At 33.0% G+C, this 23,523-nt stretch overlaps 1 protein-coding gene across 1 annotated transcript in view; it reads left to right on the plus strand.

Annotated features, from left to right (window-relative positions):
- The window catches only part of LOC106101568 (apoptosis-stimulating of p53 protein 1), a 174,441-nt gene that overhangs the window by 15,413 nt on the left and 135,505 nt on the right, over window positions 1-23,523 (plus strand). Inside the window, exon 2 of the mRNA XM_013280835.1 lies at window positions 20,501-20,552. Coding sequence (XP_013136289.1) covers window positions 20,544-20,552 — 9 coding nt within the window. The 5' untranslated portion in view covers window positions 20,501-20,543. The remainder of the gene's footprint in view (window positions 1-20,500; window positions 20,553-23,523) is intronic.

Consider the following 23,523-nt stretch of genomic DNA (forward strand, 5'->3'; position numbering starts at 1 on the left):
GACAATATTGGTATTCACTTTTTCAGAGTTTCCATTGTTAGCTTCCTTTTTAATTGCTCATATTTAGGAGTTCTGTTTACTTGTTTACTTGATAGAAGATTAGATAGGACTAGAATGCATTTTACTTTCATCTGCAACTCTACAACAAATATAAAATCATGTTTAATCAAATTCGAAATAATGATAATGATTAAATACAACTGGAGAAAATGTTAATAATTTTAGATAAGCCAAAGCTTTAACTTTAAATTTGTTGTCTGTTTTAGTATTTCAATATCTTAGTAAAGATTTAAATAGTGATTGTATGCCTAAAAGAGTCTTAACTGCACTAATAATTGCCTTTTTAGTATGTACAGCTGTCATCAAGCTTGTTTGCGGCTGGCGTAGTTCGCAACTCACTTGAAACAACACAGTTTTGCAACATAAATACTCTGTACTGTACGGACTCATGTAAGCAAATAAAACATATGACTGCATAAAAATCTATCTAGAGCGGATGCACATCTTTACTAAACTATCGCACAACAGTGCGATTGTCGATACTATTTAGTCGTACAACTAGAAATCGAGTAGTGTGTGCACCTCCATATAAGCTCATAGAAATCAAAGCGAGACCAAACTGTTGTGCGATATTTTAGTCTCAGGTCGTGTACGCTCGTTATATTATAAAATGAATTCTGTCTTGCAGGTAACTTTTATAAAACCTTTTGCTTCACTTTATAATGCTTCGTTAGAGAGAAAAGCGTCATAATGTTACGTTCGTGCACCGAACGTTCTCGTAAATGTGAAGTGTATGCCACAATAACGCCATTAAAAGTTTTGATTGCTCATCTACCCCAGTTTGTTTAATGTAACGTTAGGGAACAACAAAGGTATATGCTCTGTACCAGAATTATATATGTGGTTGTTTTTAATATCCAACTCATCTTAACTCTTGATTACCTATATTCTTCATCATCTGTCTTATCCTACTCCTGTAGGGTCGGCGCACCGGGTTTTCGTCCTCCAAAGCACTCTATCATCCGTCATCTCAGTCATCACTCCCTTCTTTATCATGTCACCTTTCACGCAATCCATCCATCTCTTTTTAGGTCTACCTCTACCGATGTACCCCTCCACATTCATAACTAACGTCCGTCTTGTTACATGCCATTCATCCCTTCTTATAACATGCCCATACCACTCTAACCTTTCACTCCTTATTTTCTCAACCACTGCTACGGTTGCTACGGCCACGGCTACTCTCAAATTTCCTCTAATATTAAATAATTGCATATATTCTTAAAATTTTCAACATAGTAAAAGATCGATAATAATTGTTATAACAAATTAGATCACATCCTACACGATCTCTCAAATTTAGTTACCATGGTTGTAATAACTTCAACACAATCAATAGTCCCTAGGGGACTCCACTAATAAAGCAATTTTCCAGCAGTGTTAACAATATTAAGGGTAAAACTACGAACATATTGTCTTAACACGACGAAAGAAAACGATGTTAATATAGAAAAAAAACCACAAATAATGTAATGCAGAGATTTGTCTTTGTTACTGAGTGATTAAATCATTAAATGTTATCTTGTATTGAATGTAAACGTACTTCCGGAAATAAATTTTTAGTCCAAATAAGTCTATGAGTTACTTAATAAGGAGTCCTTTTACACAAGACGTTTATTTGTAAGGCTTTCTCAACTCTGCGGTAAATAGCAACTGACTTATCCTTCGTGGTTTTGAAATTAAGTTTCAGTTACTGACTGTTATTGTGTTAGCTTTTAGGGATTATACATATAAATGAAAACAAGTACCTTAAAAGAGCACAATATATATTAGATCAAAGTAGGAACTCTAGCTATCATCTTAAATAGTTTTCGTAATCTATATTGTGCATCTTTAAGAGAGGACTTTAATCAACATCCAACTAAATTTGCACTTAATTCTGTTTTAGTTTATATCATAAAGTATTTGACAATATATCCCGAATGATTCATCCAACAAGCCCGAGCAAATTGGCGCGCACAAAACGGACATTTGTCAAGGGGCCGTGTTAGTCGCGGTAACATAACAAATTGTTCGGAATGTTGCACCATAAAATATATCAAATTCATTCATAAAATTTTCAGCTAACATAAACATTGTTCGATTCCACTTGTTAAGAGGTTTATTACGGGTAATAATAATATCAGTGATAAAAGCTTAGACCTTATGACAAAGTCAAGGATTTTAAATTTCTAATAATTTGTAGTATATTGTTAACAAGAACGTATTAATTTCACCCTGTTGTTTCTTAAATCTGTGGTATTTTGCTATTGTTTCTGGTCATTTGGATTTTAGACTGTATTATAAGACTGTAAATAGTTTACCTTCTGAAATGTTGGCAAAACATATTTTCAAAAAAAAAACCGCGTATTTAATCAATATATCATACTTCTAGTATCTCAAGTAACCCCAAGGAGTTATAAAACCATATTAAATCGATAAAAACATTGTTTTTTTCGAACTTAATGTATTACGTGTTGTATTTACTACCCTTCTGTTAGTAGAGCAAGGGGAGTGCAACCCCATGTAAGGCTTCTCGGCTAGAACGCAGTTAACCCTCTGTGAAGGTAAATTATTGAGTAAGAAGGTGAAGCATATTACTTATAAAAAAAGATACACTACATGTTCTAAAATGTGTAGATTTTTTTATAAATGAAGAAACGTTTATAGTTTTTAAAGCACAATAATTAAGTAACCAAACTTTAAGTTATATATAATGCATATTCTTGACGTATTTAAGTGTTATAGGAAAATCTTAAAAGTCATTTCATACTGCGGGTTTATTTTTTCTTGCTGTTTTGTTAATACAGAACCTAAAGTGACTTCCATTTTGGATACGTTCGCATTCTCAATTATCGATGTGATGTACGTCGATCGAAAAGCATTTCATCGTTGGAACAAAATAGAGAGGTAATGCAATAGTAATTTGTCATGTACGTGAGGACACGCCGAATCAATTTTGCGGCACGCGCGTGTAACAAACCGTTCTATGTAATAAAATGCTAAAATGGAGCGGGCTACGAGCACGAAAGAATATTGCTGGTTGCTGATGTTATTGGAAAATATGGCTTTTACTCAACTCCGCTACATTCTCTGTTGTCAATTTTGTAAATTGAAAACGGTTTGTTATGAGTTCGGTGTTCTATTAAAAATGGTACAGCACGACTAGAAACATAAAAACGCTGATGTAAAAATAAGCAACTATTTAATTTACGCACATTAGAAAGTGATGTAATAAAAATGGCCCTTAAAGGACTTAGGGTACTTCAAGAAGCGAGCCAACAATTTCCTTAAAGGCCAGCAACGCATCTGCAGTTCCTTTGGTGTTACGGATGTCCATGGGCATCGTTGACCACCTTTGTGTTCCCGCCGCTCGTTTACCCCATTCTCAGATATAAAAAAAAGTTATAAATTGAACATTTGGATTTCTCAATAAAACTGATAAGGGACAAAACTTTTTATATCTAAGTGAAATCTGTCGTTCGTTGGGGACATGTCTATGCTAATATTATAAGGAGGAAAGATTTGTATTTTTGCATGTATTGGAATAACTCAAAAACTACTAAACCGATTTTAAAAATTCTTACACCATTGAAAAGCTATGTTATCACTCAGTAACACAGGCTATATATTCGTATTTTACGCGGGCGAAGTCGCGAGCAAAAGCTAGTTTAAACTGTAAAAGAAAAATTATCTAAATATCAGAGTTTATAGTAGTTTATTAACCTATTCATTCAATGGTAGGGTTGCTACCTATTCGCGATAAAGCAAAAAGTGTTTAAAAAGTGCTAAAGATATACCAGTAGCAGCAGGGTGCCTCACGGATTGAAACCGTGGAGAACTGCTTATTCTACCCATTAGATAAGGCACAGATTTTTAATGGTAGCTTTTGTCACATAGATATTTTAATGAAAAAAGTATCGCTTTAAAAATGACGTATCTTAATAATTAAATTCCATTTGCATTCGGATAGTTGTTTTTTTATTTCATTCTTTCACTAATCCTAAGTATTTCAAATGAGTTAAAAGATTTCTGCTGACTTTATTCTTACTTGTTTAATTTATTTTTTGATAGAGAAAATCAATTAAATCCAGGCAACAACTCAACAAACTTAGACTCGAATACCGAATTCAAACTTTGTTGATGTGAAACTTCGTACTGGTTTACACGTAGGATTAGCACTAACACAAAGTCAATTAAAAATTAATTTAGAATCCATTAGAAGTAAATCGGGCGTGGGAGGTCTCGGAAACTTTGTTGTTAAAACGATTTTACAAGTTGACACTTAAATGTATGAGTAAATGTAATATTCATATTAAAAATAAAAACAAAATAACTTACAATAAGTGGGCAGATTTCTATTGAAAAAATACATTGGTTTAGATTATTACATAAACGTAATTTTTCTTTCCATCTTGGTCAAAATTTTTTTGCATAACCTTCTCAGTGGAGGAAGAAAATCACCTGTATTACTTATAGTTGGCTTCATTTTAGTGGCTTCTTATATGTAATTACAGGTAAATATAAAAGTAGGTTCTCGATATAGTACGTGAATTGCCAGATGGTACTTTTATTGCCACATTCTAACTACCAGCAATTAAGTGCTGATCACTGTTCCTATAATGGAATATTCAAAGGAATAAAACAAAACTCTAACATGGGTTATGTATTATAATTAAAAGGCTTATTTTATAGCAGTCATAATTCAGTACATTAATGAATATTCATTGTTTTTTAGTATTAAAACGATACTGTTAATACCAAAGTTCTAAGGGTTTCATGATTTTATGCAAAGCTATATAAAAATCAAATCATCGTAAATCAATTTCATATCTTTTAACGACAATGAATATCCCTTTTAGTTTTGTAACCTTTATGTTTTGTATGGGAATTGTTTATTGTGGCTTTTAATATCACCTTCCCTCTTTAATTTACTCCCGTAGTTTCGTCGCAATTTTCCGTTCTCCAGATAACTCTATCGTCCGTCATCTCAGTCATCACTTCTATCTTTTCGTGTCACCTTTTACACAAGAGTGGCTTTAGAGGTTATTATTTATGACACTGTTGAAATAGTAATAAGTTTGTTGAACTTCAACGTGTCTGTCGCTATTTATGGCATTCAAAATGACAATCTGCCTTGGTTCGTCATTTTATACGTGCCTTTGTAGCATTTGAGCAATCAGTCGACAGAAGGATAGAAATATTGCCAACTACTATACAACTTCGCTTCATATTTGTACGAGATCAAAGTGAAATTGAGATCAACCGAGCTCCCGCGCTGTCTTAGATTTCCTCAGACGAGATAAAGTTCTCAAACAAGCGGTATTATTTATATCAAGTCTATAGATACACCAGTGGCTCTATTTGGTTCTATTTCAAAGAAATGCCTTCACCCTTTGAATCAAGAATTATATATCGGTGTGAACCATAAAAATGTGAATATTAAAAATACGCCTTAAAATCGATGTTTCCGAATATTCTATTGTAAATTATATATCATTGTCTTGTGCAAAACTGTAAAAGTTTTGATAGTTTTTTCTATTCTTTATCCTCTCAGTTTCTATAGTCACAGTAGTTCTCTTCTTTGTGTTTCGTTATTATTATAGCAAAATATGTTCTTGTAATTTCACTAAGTAATTTTTAACGGGTTTAAAGGATTTCGGTACCCTTGTCATATTGTACTTTCCTAGAAAATAACGCTACAAAAGAAATAAATGAAGGAAAAATTGGATAGATGTTAGAAATTGTTTTATATTGACTTATACAGTAAATATCATGTACAATATTTGTAAAGGATAAAAGAATAAATATCTGGAAGGCTCTAGTTCTCATACAAGTATTTCACATATTTACTTTTGTAACGTTTGTTGTTTGATATTAAATACTATTTTACCTTTTATTATGAAATTAAATTACATTTTTGTGTCGTTTGTATTTTGTTTCATATTTCTAAATATCTTTTTTATCTTAATATTATAAATGCGAAAGTTTAGATGGATGGATGTTTTAGAGATTGCTACCTAAACGGATGACCAGATTTCTATTAAATTTCGTGTAGTATAGAACATAGTCTGGAAGAGCATACAGGCTACTTAGTTTTGTTTCTTTTTCTTTTTCTTGGACAAAAGCTAGTAGTTTCATAGTTAGCGAACCCTATACAAAATTTCTATAAAATGGAAACTTAAATTTCATCTGTTTAATATTGAAACGAATCATAAACACGTCGCAACGTAAGTGCGGCTTTCAATCAGGCAGTCGTCAAAATTCTAAGGGAATTTATTACACAAGACGCTGATTTAAATGACCTTTGAGTATTCGCTTGTATAACTATTATTGGTAATAAAATTGTCATAAAAGTTAGTATCCTTTTTAAATAGATATTTACATTTATTGTCGGCATTATTAAAATGCTGCATCTCTTGTATTATTAAAGTGTAAAACAGTATTTATACAAATGTTTAACTAAATCTAGTTTTTTTGCGTTATTATAGTTCGCTTTAAAACATACGACCTTAATTATAGATATCAGAACGCAGTAAAATTCACATTTACTGCACAATTTCAGATAAAACTGTCGTCTAAAATTGCATGAAGTATTTTTATAACACCGATCGCTGGGTGGTCAGGTTTTTGGGGAACAGTTGCGTAGATATAAAATTCTTTTCAACAAATCCAGCTGCTTGTATTACCGATACTCTGCGGTTTCTTTGTTTGCAGGGTTGCTTATTTTTTAATATATCATTATTGTTGTTTCTGTCTATACGTTCTTACTAACTGATAAGCGAATCGGTCGACGTCTTATAGTATAAAATCAGTAGAAAATTAGTACTTGAAGAATTGAGACAAGTTTGATTTTCTCTTCAGTTTTCATAGATTTTTTAGCGAATAAACAATTACTCAGGTTATAGCCATCAAAGACTACTTTTATAGAACTCAGAATTTTTTTTTTATTTACAAGTATTAGGGATTTCGACTTTAAGCCATGTTCATCATCTTTCTGTCGTTATTCAGTTCTATGTAGAGTTGGTATATTCGTTATCAATTTTATTAGATATATCACATCCCTATTAAAGAGTTTATTTGACTTTTCTTAGCAACCTTACCCGGGGCAAGCGGCAAATGATACCTTTATATGTTGCGGCGAGATTGAAAACAGTGTATTGTACGGTACAGAGACACCGAGTCTTTTGTGTTACACTCGTTTTGTGTCTGTGCACATCCTGAACGGACGTGTCGTTGACCTCGTGAAAAGCTGATTTCTAACAGATCTTTTGTCGAGATTTGAACGCTCTCTGAACGCTATTCAACTTACGACCGGGGTGTCCAATTAAATGCGGGATCATGTGTTACACATACAAGTACAAACTGCAAAAAAAAGATACAAATTTAGTACTAATTTGGCCAACTTGAAAGGACGAATGTAAGTAACGGAGAATTTATGTTGTAAAATTATAAATTAGGGTTGAAATGACTTAACTAAAGGTGCGTACTGACTGATGTTATGCAGTCTAATGACACGAGGTGTAACATTTGCATCGAGCGGCTTATCATCTCTGGTTTCTTTGCAACACGTACGTACTATTTGTATCAATGCTCGCCGTGTAACATGTTACATTACAGGATCGCGTCAATTGGAAGTCTTTTATCTTTTCGTACTTCGCTCGGTGTCTTATTTTGCAGTGGATACTAAAATTACAGTTATTTTGAAATGCAAAAGTTACTTAACAATGGTGTAGTACGAGAAAAGGTCAAAGAAAAGGTATCAGGGTTCGGTACCTGTTGCAAAAGTCTTGCGGCCGGTAAATGGCGCGCCCAACGTTACACATAAACTGGGAGTTAAAGTTTAATCTGATAATGCCACGTTCTCACCGACGTATTTGCATTGTTCTACGGATACATGCATATAACGACGGCACACCTAATCGGATTACAGTACAATTTATTTGGCAGTGCCAAAATAGTACAATTAACAGTATATCAAGTAGTATTAGAATTATATGTTGTCTGTGGTCTTCTTGAAGACACATATTTTGCATTTTATACGTACATTTTTGTGCCAGTTACAACGAAAAATTAAAAGTAAAATTTAAATAGAACATTAAAAAGAAGAAGTTAGTTTAGGTACGAACGGTTAGATAACATGTTTTTAAATATTTTTTATGCAGTTGCCTCATGATGTCTCAAGGTTACGTATCTAATTATCCCAAGGAAAAATATTATTAGTTTTGACAGTTTGTTTAACATGCGATTGGTTCATGGTCAAACATTGGTCTAACTAAAAAAAGATATCTAAAAAAAACTTGTAATTCGCAGTATATTACATACAAATAATTTATGGCATTGAACGCAAGTAATTTAATGCTACTTTTTTGCAAGTCACGACATCTAGTGACGATTTGAGAGTATCACGAAGTTTCGTGTAGTTGGCACTTAAATCACGTGATATGTTACCAGGATGGATTACTTTGACCAAGTTCGGTAATGATTAACTAACGGTAACACATCCCAAAAAACAATTTAAATCACAATACCAATTGACGAAATAATTGAACTTAGGAACATATAGCATATTAATTTTGTATGGATAATTTGAAGCGAACGAAAGGATAAATAAAAAAAAAGCATCTGTTAATAATAAAACTATACAGACTATCAGTTCTAACTTTTAACTGAACAGTCGAAAGTATATAGCGGGCTAAAGCATTTTACAACTAAATTAAAATAGTAAATTAGGATCATTTAAATCGCATAGACCTACGAGTATATACTTTGCTCTTATTGATTTTGTAAGCAAAACTTTGAGAAGCGGTGACAGTTGAAAAACAACGACGAATTGATACCCTCGATACTTTTTGCTAAAAGTCGATCGCAAACCGCAAGCAACGTAATTCGATGCCAGTAGGTTTGGCCGTAAGTGACACCTCCACTCCCCGGCCTTCATATACTACCTACTTTTAGTTTGTTATATTTTTTAATTATACTTTGGGATATCCTGACGACCAAGTACGGATAAAATATTTTAGTCAGATTAGTGGGGAAAGTGCAAAATTGCACAAAGTCCCCAACCTGTGCCTACGAAGTGGGTATTTATGGTTCCACATTACTTTTTGGAGACTCTGCCTCTTGTATCACAGGAGGCAGTGAATTCATTAAATCTAGCTACCAGGTTTGTGTGTGTTTGTGTTCGCTTAGTATTAGAATAAAAATGATTTTGGATATAATTTTAATAACTTACAATTTGTTTTTTTCTGAAATATTCTAAGAATCAGATTCCAGTATCACGTACTTAAATAACTACAATATTTTGTCACAAATTAACGACAATGTTACCGTAATATATAAAATAAAAGAAATCCTGGAGAAGGCCGTGGTATACATTTGAATAGTAAATCTGCACATTATGGGCTATTTATATGTTATTTTACACACAAGCTATAAATATTTCTAAATCAATCTGTTGAGCAATGAATACAGATTTAACGAAAGAAATATAAAGATATACGTTGCACGTTTGACCTCTATCTATAATACTTGATTTACATGTAATACTGCGGATGGTAATAACAAAAAGTGGTTTGGCACCGAAGTGTCTGAAATAAGAAGTATGAAAGAAGCGTATGGAATAAGATATTACCCTAGTCAAGTTCTTCAACTAGATTTTTGCTCTAATATTGTTCAGATATTGTTAATATAATTATTGTTTTAGCTAGTTTTTATCTTTGATCCGATATTGCCATCTTTTATTATTTTTTTAGTTGTTAAAATAACTTACTTAAATACTGTGTTTGTTTTAAAGCGGTAAGTTTTACGTACATATAAAAATGTTAGTTTGTTGTATGTTACGAGTATAGTGAATAATAGACCATGTCACTTCCGGCGTCAGTCATTTGCAGATGGAGCACATCCCAAAGGTCACCAACACATCAAGTAAATACGCGACACAAATAATTTTGTCTAGCAACATTCTGTATTATTTCTTCTTATATTTTTATTCTTATTTATCTCTTTGCTTTTTAATTCTTTCGTAACATGAACATTAGTAATCTAACGTCAAATTTTAGTCAACGATTGCAATTTCTGTTTATTACACGTGCCAGTTTGTCATATATTTTATTATGGTATTTAAATAGATAGAATTACAGCAATGTATTTAAGTTTAGCAAATTTGGTCACAGCTACCATAGCGAGCTAATCTAAAGCAATATGGCGGTTGCTATGAAATATTAGGTCCTGTTGTCACGAGCCTGTCTATTTGGCGGGTAGATGAGGAAATATTGCACGCGCTTATGCCGTATGCCAGGAACGCCATAACGAGGTGTCTACACGTATACGTTATTTATGTTTTCCCTTTTTGAAAATCATTTTTTCTATATTGCAATGGAATAGAAATGTTTTATGAGTCGTTTGGGAATGAGTATTTCATTGTATTTTCAAAACACGTTTAGGGTCATACCAACTAACATTCTTCAAGAGCAGGCAAAGAAATTTTATTTTAGAGAGTTACCTAATAATAAAATTGAAGTGTACAAGGACCATACAGTTTCAAAGCCAATATAAATCATCATCATCTCCCCTGCCTTATCCTACTCCCGTAGGGTCGGCGCACCGGGTTTTCGTCCTTCAAATAACTCTATCATCCGTCATCTCAGTCAAAAAGCCAATAATAAATAATAATTAGAATATAATATTAATATTGACAACAATGGTAGTGGTTCGCGAAATAACATTGAAACATAAGAGGTAGAAGGTTGTTTAAAGTTTAAACGGTTGTCAAGCAGTTGGAGACGAAGATCATGAGAAAGAATAAAATTGTGATCCCCACAACCCCATGCTTCAGTCAGGCATCCTGAAAGTCTAAATCTAGTCTATGGTATCAGCGCTTTTATATGAGTTTACTAACAAATAGTTAAAGGTAAAGGGTGGTTGGATACCTCAGGCTGAGGTCATGACGCTCGCCGCACACGACTCGCATCTCAACACGCCTTATGAAGTTCTCGCGCTTGTAATTTGTACGTTGACAGATTTACTGCATGTTCCAACTCTGATATTGCAATGCAATAGAGCACCTTGACGCCACTGATGTAAGTCACTGGAAGTGTCACGTATTTTAATCGTGTAAACACTAGGCATATCTTAGAGTTGCTTAGAAAATCCTATATTTTCTCTACATTAACATGTTCTTAATTAACTTTGATATGAAAAAATTGTAGAGGCACTTAACGTGTCGACCATTTTAAAACTATATTATAAATAAAATATTAGAGCGCACTCACGATTGACTATACTATCGCAAAACTGTTTAGTCGCGCTTTGATCCGTATGAGCTTATATAGAGCACACTACTCGATATTTAGTCGTGCAACTAAAAAGTTGAATGGGTTGCGAAACAATTGAAAATCAACATTTGCATAACAGCTGTGCAATAGTTTAATCAAAGGTGTGGGCCCGCTCTTATCGAAGAGTCGCTAAGATTTGCTAAAACAAAAGGAAACAGTTAGGTTCTTGTACCAATATCTGTATGTTTTTTTAAATAATTTACATGTAAGTATGAAGTTAACACATAATAATTCGAAAGCAAATGAGAACTTTATCTTAGAAACAACGGGCTCGTTTACCCACGTTTCTTTGCGATAGGAACTTGTGATAAGGCACGTTAACTTAAAGACGGAAATTGAACGAGGAAATGTATTCTGATCGAATTAAACGTAATCGTTTAGTAATTCATTTAATGTTACAATTATTGTAAGTTACATAATAATAAGAAAATTTACATTTAATGTAAATTAAGTTAAGTTTATGTTCTATTGAAATAAATAAATGTAACTATACATAGTAGAATGCAAGATATAAGAATTAGTTTCGTTCTCTATCTTTCAATTGTTTGTTATACAAAACTGGATAAAGAAAACGTGATCAGAATTTGAAAAGACCGTCGCCGCGATTGCTTCAGAGAAGCGATGAGATTTGAACACTTTACTGAGATGGAATACAGCACGAGTCTTGTGAACTTTGCCAATTGTTGGTTTGCTTTTTAACAGAACTGTGCCAGAAAATGTATTTGGTTGTAGCTTTCTTCCGCGACTCCGTCCGCGTGGAATAAAAAAAAACAAAGTAAATAGCCTATGTGTTCTTCCAGAATATGCGCTAAATCTGTGTCAAATTTCATCGAGATCCGACTAGCCATTTAGTCGGAAGATTCTAACAAACATTCATCTAAATTTTCTTAAAAAGATTTATCTATCTATAGTATACTAATATAATAAAGCGTAAACACACTACTTTATGGCGTAAAATGTCAGCAATCAAAACATACTTTTGATTAATCCTATCTTTAATGAAAAGTTCTACACTTACGACACGCTTTAAGCTATATATTTTCACGTTAATAAACCTAGTGGGTAAGTAAATTGAAAAAACCATCGTATGAGAAAGGGCTAAACTACGAGCAGCCAACATTAAGGAAGCAAGGTTATTATGGTAATGGTAATTTTGACATTTGCAATTGAGAATTTGACAAATGTAAACAATAAAATAATTATTTTGTAATGCCTTGGTAATGCCATGCGGATGAAGCCGCACGGGAACAACTAGAAATTTATAAAATTTTAAAATGTAATAAGATCAAGTTATGACTAAAAATGTAAGTGAAAATGTGTTATTGATTAGTTTACATTCAAGTACATAATGTTTAAACTAAAATGTATTTGAAACACTGTGTAAGTTCTAATGGTAAGGCCCTAAGGTTTCATAAGTTCGAAGTTTAATCTCGACTTGTGTTCAAATGTTTTAAAGAAAACTTACTACGGATTTACATTCAATAATGACATATCTGAATATTCAAACGCGTAGTTTTCAATTTAGAACAGGTGTAACGTATTTTATGTACGTTTCTGAAACCCGTCGCGGGCTCGATATGACCACTGACATTTCAATTTATTCTCCGCTGGAGTAGTGGCTAGCACAGGTGCTGTTTATGTAACACTATCCATATCACTCGACTATAAAACTTATCTTTTATTGACCAAAATAAATTAAAATTCAATGAATTGATTACGTATTTTAAGTATACAGCGTGTTCCGGCAAACTGAAAGTAGAGGTGACTTATTTCGTAGCATTAGTTTTAGATTTTTGATTACAAGGGAGCAGAAGGAAATTTATAAAATATTTTTTTATTTAAAAAAAAAAAACATTAGCGGATTTCTCAAATTTTAATTTCAGTGGAAACAAAATAACATCTCTTTAATTCTAAATCCAACCGACTAACAACATGTTGGCTTTTATTCTCTCTCTTTTTACCACTGAAAGCGAATACGTGTCAATGTAAAATGTTTTACTATTTCATTTGAATAGAGGTTTAACACTTGAATGGAATTCAAACCTCGGTCGAAGTTAGAAACGCGATAGTAATCGCGGCCTTTTTGTCTTCCGCATATCATCAATTAAAATATTTACACGTGGCTGACTGACGCAAGGCGGATTCTTTAGAACCGGTTCCTACAATAGGTTTGTGGGAGACTAAAGTTCGGTTAGCGCCGCACCAATTTATTTTGACCTTTTTCATTTCGTCTCGCGATCGTAAGCCATGAGCTCGCGATCTGTCCTTCGAGACAGTTCATCTTCTGTTGGTCGTTTTGCTTGTCCTCAAGGTAACGTCTTGCTTCGTATACAATAAGATTCGTAATGTGAGTTTTTGCGTTCCATTCAACAGACACGATAGTCGAGCTCGGATTTTATCTCGAAGGCCGATGATGTCGGCACCGATGTGTTTGTTCGTTTTGTGCCGAATTAACAATGATGCTTTGTATGGAATCGTGACAAGTCGGTTATAATATTTAATTAAGTGTCATTAGTCTGTATTTAGAGATATTTAGAATTATGGTAATAAATATTGTAGAATTGGTGACAAGTTTAACACCATTAATTAATGTAATGTTCTCTTTCATCTTTTGTCTTTCAATTCAAAGGTTAATTTAGTTGAAGTTAGTTTACTTTTTGTGATATTTTACATGCGTCATTTTATTGTACCAATTGATTTAAGGGGCTTATGAATGTGGAGGGGTACATCGGTAGAGGTAGACCTAGAAAGAGATGGATGGATTGCGTGAAAGGTGATATGATCAAGAAGGGAGTGATGACTGAGATGATGGATGATAGAGTGCTTTGGAGGACGAAAGCCCGGTGCGCCGACCATACGGGAGTAGGGTAAGGCAGGGGAGATGATGATGATGATGAATTGATTTAAGGGATGTCTGTTTCTTTTATTTTGTTTTGTATTATTTTTACAAAGATTTATGATCAAGATTTTCAATTTAAAATACAAATTTTCTTTCCTTGGATCTTACTCGCTCATCTTTACATCTAAAGTTTTTAACTATGATTAACACAATAATACACATAATAACATAATAGGTATATGTTTTTAGGTTAACGAACGCCTAAACAAATTCAGAAATCCATTTGTACAATTGTTCTTTGTTCTTGTTTTTCTTTCGACTTCTCACATTACCAGTCACCAGTACCTTGACCTCGCGCTTTTTGCCTTCATCTGGCGATATAAGGCCTTGGATCTGTTTTTGACTATTTCCTCAATTAGCAATACAAGCCACTCGACCCGTCGCTACGTTGCTTTAAGCACTCATATTCAATGGACGTAGACATATTGAAAATTTCATCGCAAAAAACTCACCGTGTCCACTTCAAACTGGAATCATTGTGTCTCATTGAATATGTGACAAGAATCGTTCTGTTAATATTTTCCTTTTTTTGTTTTATTTTTTTTCTTAACTGCCAGTTGTCTGTTCCTATTTTTTAAATATCAATAACAATTATCCAAACAAATGAAATAGAAATCTACTGGCTGTTTCGCAATTAGAGTAAAGAAATAAAATGGTTTCACTGCTTAGTGATTTTAATTTAGTTTAACCATTTTATTATGAAGGTCACTGTTAAGTTGACTTCTGTAACTAAAATACTTAAGTTATTTTTTAATTAAAAAGGTTTCTCTTCATTTACTTGTCTTTTTGATTGCGTATAAATTACATTTCATTTTAAGATTTTTATCACTGGTAGTACTCAAAACTTTTACTAATTGTACTGTACCTTTGAATTAAACTTAGGTCTTTATCTTATTCAAACTATCTAACACTCAGGACAAAAGCCTTAACAATAGGCAGTTGATAAGTTAAATAATGGCTTTCTATTTCCTTCCCTTGTTGACACTAATAGGATTCAGTTGGACTAAATGCAACAGTAAATAATAACAATAACTGTCAGCTTAATAACATGTCTGTTATAACTAATTTGAATGCATAAGAATTCTAAATTCCGGCGTCCATGAGTACCAGCTTTTCAATTATTATATGAAAAGCTATCTTAAAACAATCAATAGTGAAAAAAATTTACGAAATACATTGGTCTTCAACATTTATTGAATTATCATCAACTTGCCTTTATCCCTACGAAGGGTCGGCACAGTTCGTGCTGCTATTACGTACATTTTTATCAGCCGTCGTATCTGAATCCACTCCCTTCTTTAGCATATCCTCTTTCACACAATACGTTCTTTCTGTGGTCTTCCTCTACCTTCTGGTTTATGTTTCCATCCTCTCGTCGCATAACATTTTGCTTCTCAATTAATTCACCTCTGGCGCTACTTTTAAATTTTCTTCAATTTCAAACTTCAATATTCTTCTTAAGAAATATCGGAACCTGAAAATATTATTACCTTAGTATCTTACATAGAGACAAATTGTTATTTACACTTAACTGTAGGTTTATACTGCTTAACCACATGCATAAACATATAGTAATCCTTACTATTCTCTTTGAGATAAAAGATATATCATATGTTTTTACATACATTGCAGTTTTTAAGTACAATAGAAACACACGTTTACAAAAGTGTATGCAAACGTTTTTAGTTCTTATTTTGGAAAAAGGGTGTTTAAAAGAGCGCTTTCTAGTATTTTGTGATTGGGAGATTCCCACGGGGCGTGCGGGACAGACGGACGGCTTGACAGTATGATTGTACGTAAGTGCCGGGACCCATCCACCGCATGCTGGCTGTACCGACTGTACATTGGGCGGCCGGTCACGAACCACCCTGTATACACAGCTATTTTACGATTCTTTATCCTTAAACATACCATCTTATATATGTTTGTTTTGTGGAGATTCATTTTCAATCAAAGGCATAGATGTAGATTATAGTCTAGAAGAACACACGACTACTTAGGAAATTTTTAAAGCTCGAAGACAAAGTCGCGGGCTAAAGGTAGTTGTTAATAAGCATTACAAGATAATGGCAGTGATTTTATTGTTGTATGAACAAAAGAAAATGTAGTAATGATAAATTTAGCTGGTCCTAATTGTAAAAATATAATTTAGAATGAAATTATTTTGCTAAATTTTAAACCTATATCGTATTAACTTATTTCATTGGCCATAACAATTTGCAGTCTCAATGGAAGTAAATTTTGTATTTGAAATTGAATACTATATAGAAATTTTTGCAGGGTGAAATTGTCGTTACATTTACATACAAACGGATGCAAGTCCGTACCGTTATGTTCTAGCGCACCATTCACAGACGGGCACTATTGTTACAATAGACGCATTATAAATACATGATATATGATTATTTTCTATAATTAGTGTAGCATAAATAAAAATAATCGTTAAAACATGTTTAGTTTTCATAATTTAACGCAAGGATTTGAGTTTGCTTTTGTTTAAAAAAAGCATAATTTGATTAAAATATCGTTATTAAACCTTAGAAATTGTATTGATAAAACGTATCTGAATTTAGCAGCTATGTAGTTCTAAATAAAAAAAATATTACCAGAGTTTCTGAAGTTATTTTAATTTCTTAGTAAACCTGTATTTTGAAGATATACTATTTAAAATAAAACCGCACTTAAGTTACATTGTGACAAAGGGCTAAGCTCCATACAAGTACAAGGATTTAAGTATCGTGGGGAAGGAAAACATCCCGAAAGAACGCATCAATAAGCCGTTCTCGTAGGTCTCACGCTCTACCGCAAAGAAATTACTTTATTCTTAAAATCTGGTCTTAATTATATTTACTTTAAAATGTGAAATCAATAGATAAGTGCCTAAAAAAAAACAAAGAAAATCATTAAATTAAGAGTGTTATTATTATGACAAAAAAAAGAAATAGTAGAATTATATACACTTTTTTGGGCGTAGGAGTGTTGTTTATTTGTATATATCACATGTCTGTGTTTGTGGGCGTGTGTGTTTGTGTGTGTATGTATGTTTGTGTGTGTATTTGAAATGCTTACTATTTGTAAAAAATGCGAAACTATTCAATTCTGTAGTCTAATGAAGTTATTCAATTCCTTTGATAAAAGTCAATTTATAAGTAGAAACTGGAAATAGTAATAGATAACTGAGAAACGTTTGTCTCCTGAGAGCGCAGTCGTTTACAGTCTGAACGTATAAATATTCAAATGCATTTGCAATTAAGGTTCATTCAAAGAGCGCAGCTTTCGATCCCTCGCCGCGCATTAGTACCCAAGGAATAGTTCTGCGACGCTAAATATTCATAAAGTTATACGACTTGCAGCCGGGAGGAACAATGACAAGAGACTTATACATGTGTCATTTGTATCATCTATCTTAAGAATACTGAATAGGATAAACAACACTGTAGATAGTATTAATTCTAAATTGAAGGAGATTTTTGTAGCAAAATATCATACTAATATTATAAATGCGAAAGTTTAGATGAACGGATTGGTGTTGGATTGTTTGGATGGATGTTTAGGTGGTGGATTGGTTGGATGGATGTTTGTTAAAGTTTGTAGCCTAAACGGTTGAACGGATTTCGATGAAATTTGGTATAGATATAGATAGGCAAGTGTGGAAGAACACATAGACTACCCACTTTTTTAATTTCACGAGGACGGAGTCGCGGGAGAAAGCTAGTATAATATTACCAACACAATAAAATCAAAGTATCACTAAGTTTTCTCTAAACTAGTTCAGTAAATTTTTATCGATATTAAAGGTTAAATAAAGGTATTTTTCTTTACATCTTGTTTCGAGAAAACGTGATTAGAGACTATGAAATATGTAATTAAGTAAGTGTTCTACATAGATTATTTATAGATTTAAGGATTGGATAAAAATAAAATCTTACTAAAATGCATTTCAATAGAATCTCAATACCTTAGCATTCACATCTATTTCGATTTATTAAGATTGAATCGTATTAGACTTGTATACATGAGTGAAATATTTAACAGAAAGTTGAGAATCGAAGCGCATTATGTTCTAAATATACGGCGGCTCAGAATTGCAGACGGTGAATGCAGCGCCTGTTACGGACACGCCTGCGATCCTACAAATTGCCTTCGAAGTCTGAATGACAATGATGCTTCGCACTAAAGCGATTCGTCTCAATGATATTGGCACAATAAAACGTAGTAACAATAGAAACACTAGGACCCTTTATTGTAATGCGAATACTGTAAAATTAATTCACTCTGTATATCAAACAGTGCTCATAGTAAATGGCAAATCATTACCATAGTAATCGTCAAAGGGTCAGCACTTAATGGGCCACATTTCGAAGCGTTTATACATCACTAGACAACGGGGGCGACACAGAAAATGTTTATTGTGACGCCCACACGACAAAAGCGTCGACTCGGAAGGGACAAATTGGTAGTGGCGTGTCCTCGGATAGCCCCGGGGTCGCGTAACGTCGTCCGTGGCAAAGCCCGCGTGAAATATTTGGTAGCGGCGGGCTGATTTGCATACAATGAGCCACGGTCGAGGGTGGGACTGGAAATACCTCTCACTAACATTTCGGAAGTACCGTTTGTAAGAGTTTGCTAATTTAAAGTCTAATTTAATTTAATTTGTTAGCAAAAAAAGTAATAGCAAAATATTATCTGAACATTTTGTAAAGATAATATATTAACTTGTTTCGCCACAAGATAACGCTATTCTAATAGTAAAAAAGTTTATTTTATCTTTTAAAAGAAAAGTTACGTACTTTTAAAAGTTCTTGTTTAAAATCCAAGCTTAGAGCAATCTTAGTGAAGAGCACGATTCTCATGATCTTTTTTCAAAGAAAAGCACTGAAAGATATCCGCTCTACAATACTCTTAAGGAAGCGAATGCAAGGATTTGTTGTTTAACGAGCAAGATAAATTTCCTTTAGTTTTAGAAGTACTATGTACACTTTAACGTTAACTTGGTTTTCTATTTTTTATACTATAAAGTGGCAAAAGAGCTAGCGGTAACCTGAATTCGCCGAGAAAGCGAAGCGATCGCTGCTCATATAGGTACATCCGCAATTGCAGATGCGTTGCCTACTCTTAATCAACGGAGTAGGAAACGCATATAAAGAGGATATTCTTCCTAAGCGTCTTCTCCTCCGTCAAATACACCTTCCCTTCCCATTTTTTTCGTAAAATAAAAATGATGGGAATGGAAAATGACTAATATTAGGCTTCTGATGGTCAATAAGTTTTAATATGGCGCATTCCGAAGCGAATGATAAAAACAAAAAAAACAGATCTTTATATTTACAAATGAACGATTATCGCTTATGAACAGTCCGTTCAGTTTCGAATGACACGTTTCATTAGATTAAATTGGTTATTCAAGTTAAGCATCTGAATAACCGAAAGAATAAGATAAGGAAATATTACAGAACATTGGCCCTAGGGCTCATTTACCTTGATAAAATAACTAAGAACGTAATCATCACGTACTGAGATAGACAGGACACGTGCCTGGTGGATTGATATATACGTGATCATAATCATTTCAATGTTTACGTTATTTCTATGTCACTATCTACTTTGCGAAGTCGAGTTAAGTCAAACTTACACCAAAAAATTGTTGACCTAATTTTAACTGACAACTTTATTACTATTATATTGAGGCCAAATTTTGCTTTGTTTGCAATTGGAAATTGTTTTGTTGTCTTGACAACAAAGAGTTATCAAAGCATTTATAGACGTCTGTTGATGATAGAATTTTAAAAGCCTTTTTATGGTATTTTTATAATATTTTTATTTTATTATTTTTGTTAAATATAAACTACTAATTTCTACCGAGGTACATGTAAAAACAGTTGGTAGTTTTTAAGTGAAAAAAATAAAGTGAAATTTGAGGGTGGTCGGCATATAACTTGTACATCGACCGGCGAACGAACTGTGCACGCCCATTTTTTTGAAAAACTTGAGTTTTATTTTGCTGCACCGCCGCCATCCCTTACAACGTCTTTTAAATTCATTATTTGTTTGTTCATTTTTATTTGTATTATGCTTTCGCTCGAGACTTCGTCTACGTAAAATTATTAATTAAGAATAAAAAAAAATAGTAATTTATGTCTTATCATCTACATCCATGCCAAATTTCATTGATACATATATTTTAGATCATTTATTAAGTATTAAAATAAAAATCTTCACGTTTCAGATAAACAGCGGTAGTAAGGCGTCACCACACATGTCCTCGAAAAATGATTCCGGTAAGTAACCGCTTTCCTTACATCCACAACACGTTGGACCTTTGAATAATCCTTACACAATTAAACAATGGTTGCTTTAATGCCATTCACCCCTTGAAATAATTACGCAAACATCTGCAAAGTTCGCAGCTGCTAGGGACGTATTTCTAGGCAATAAAGGAAGCGAGAGCGTTTATTGAATGCCAACCAGTGTGCTCTTTTTCCTTTATTTAGATCTAGAACACAAAAAAATACATTTCCATTTAGAGAAGTTGTAGTGTAGGACATTTGTTAGTAAAAACTGTGAGAATAACAACTTACTCGGGAACACGTTATACGTAAATATCATCTATGTCCGAGGTATTGACTATACTATAGATTGTCACTTTCTTATAACTATTTTAAAGCACCAATGTTGCTTGTAATGTTTAGTCGTCATGACTTTGAAACCTTTTTTGCCAAAAGTAACAGAATTGGACTTGTCCCTTATAAACTAATCTATACTATCTACTCGTATACTAATATTATGAAGAAGAAAGATTGGTATTTTTGGGTTTTCGTATGTATTGAAATAACTCAAAATGTACTGGGCCGATTTCAAAAATATTTTTACCGTTTAAAAGCTACATTATCAGTAAGTAACATAAGCTATATTTCTTATTATTTTAAATCGCTAGCAAAGGATAGTATTCATTGAAATATAGACTTTAAAAGCATGTAATTACAACACAAATACGAGTGTATTATACAATCTGACGTATCTGCTAAACTCTTGATATTCCTGTATATTTTGGATACAAAAATGTTAGGAAAAATCGCAACATCTAACTGTGGGCTAAAGTTGTAATAATGTGATTTTCCAACGTCGCCTACCCCCTGTCCTCGGTGACGTCACTTCTAGGGGGGTCGCAGAGTTACTTCCAGAGATAGTTTTGCAACTCGTTAGCGTTCAACTTCTATTTTTCTTGTTCGTTGTGAACTAGTCTCGTAATTTTTCCATCGTGAGGCTCTGGATATAAAAATGTTCTAGTACTTTAAATTGTGTTGACAGGACATAAGATGCTCGTTACCTAAGGGTATAACAATGTTAGGTATCGAATTTGTACCTTATGTGTTTATCACAGTAAGTAAAAGTTCGCACAATTTTTCTCATGATTTGCTGTGACTTTTGTCATATTTCCTATTTTTTCCAATCTCTAACAATACATTTGTATAGACGATATCAAAATCTATACCAGATAATGTCTGAAAAAAGTTCTATTTGTGTCCAAATTTTCCAATAAAACAATGAAAATGTTTGTAAATTCGTAATTAAGTAACCGTCTTCAGCGTTCATTCTGAATACTTTAAGACTGTCATTAATGTATTCTAATTTGACATAATTTATTCTGCTGCCGTCGTTAAATTGTTTAATTTTTATACGGTAACGAGACTTACTAATTTATGTATTTCATGACCACCAAGAAGAAAATATTAATGTGGTATCACTTATTTGTAAGCAATGAAAATGTTATTCAAATAACCACAAATACAGAATTTTCGGCTTAAATGTAGGGTGTACAAAAACTAGAAACTTTAACACTACGTTAATAGTGTAATCTACCTCGACGTGTGAATGTTAAAAACACTATTTAAATGTGAGAATTTACTTGAAAGCGAGAAAATTCGGCTTTTGTTTTTGCAGCCGAGGCGAGGCAAGGAGGGAGGAATAAACCAGTGTAATAATACGTACCAAATTTCTAATAAACTGGTTACATTCTAATACGATTTTATATCTAGGCACTTTAATTAGTGAAATAGAAGAACGCTAAATACATTTATTTATTCGTTATTAGCATTCGCCCGCGACTCCGACTATCCACTACATCTATACCAAATTTCATCGAAAACCTTTCAGCCGTTTAGGCTACAAACTCGAACAAACATTCATCCATCCCTCTAAACTTTCGCATTTATAACATTAGTATGAAAAGTATGATTGTATTAAAATAAAAGTTGGTAAAACTTGGCAACGTAATTGAATAGTGTTTAAACATCTGTGATGATATCTTTTCCTCTTTTATAGTATTATCAGGGATCATTAAGTTTAACAATAAAGCCATAAAAGCATTAAAGTCGTAAATATCAAGTTAATGGTCATTAAGTCATGGGAAAGGAATAGTTTACAACGCCTCTTCGGTATTCCTTTCACTTTCGAGTTGACAGGCCCTGCGCGAACTGTTTCTACGTGTTATAAACATAATCATGTCAAGGGCGTGTATTCATGAAAGCGAACTTCTTTAAACTCATCATTTAGTTTTTAATATCCCATATGCGCTAACATGTTGGTAAAGGACTAAACTTAGGAATAAGTCATAATAGCCATAGAGACTTTCTAAGGTGTATTAACTAAATGTGTTTAAAAATTTAAAAAAAAAAACGGAATGAAATAACTAGAAAATTATGTACTTAAATTCAAAACTGAAGAAGTAATTGATTAAAATAAAATTGTAATATTTGTTTATATATTGGCGACAAGGCTGCCAACCTTCAGGATACTCGTAACTCATTAAATCGTATTCAACTATTGCGAATATACATATCGATTGAATCGATTTCACCAATCGCCAGCAATTAAGATAAATTTATCGCGAGCATTCGGATGTACTCCGATTATTGTAAATGAATTCAAAATATTCAATCTAACGAAGCTCTCGGAACCGAAACGTCCACGGAATTTGTGTAGTCGTCTGCGGTATTCAAATACGATTTAATTTACTGCCAAACTCAAGATAAAACTCTTATCTTAATCTGGACAAATTAATTACGATTCCGCTTTTAAAGTAAACAATGACGTTAATTTTGGCATTTGGAAAAATCGCCTAAATCGTTTAACACTAATAAATATTCGCTGTTTAAAAAAAGATTAATTCATTGCTTTACTTATGGTCCATTGTAATAGAGTTTTACATAATATTATACATAACAAAAAGGTTATTTTTTCACATCATTG

This window comes from Papilio polytes, unplaced genomic scaffold (genome assembly GCF_000836215.1).
Source record: "Papilio polytes unplaced genomic scaffold, Ppol_1.0 DF823980.1, whole genome shotgun sequence".
NCBI lineage: Eukaryota > Metazoa > Arthropoda > Insecta > Lepidoptera > Papilionidae > Papilio > Papilio polytes.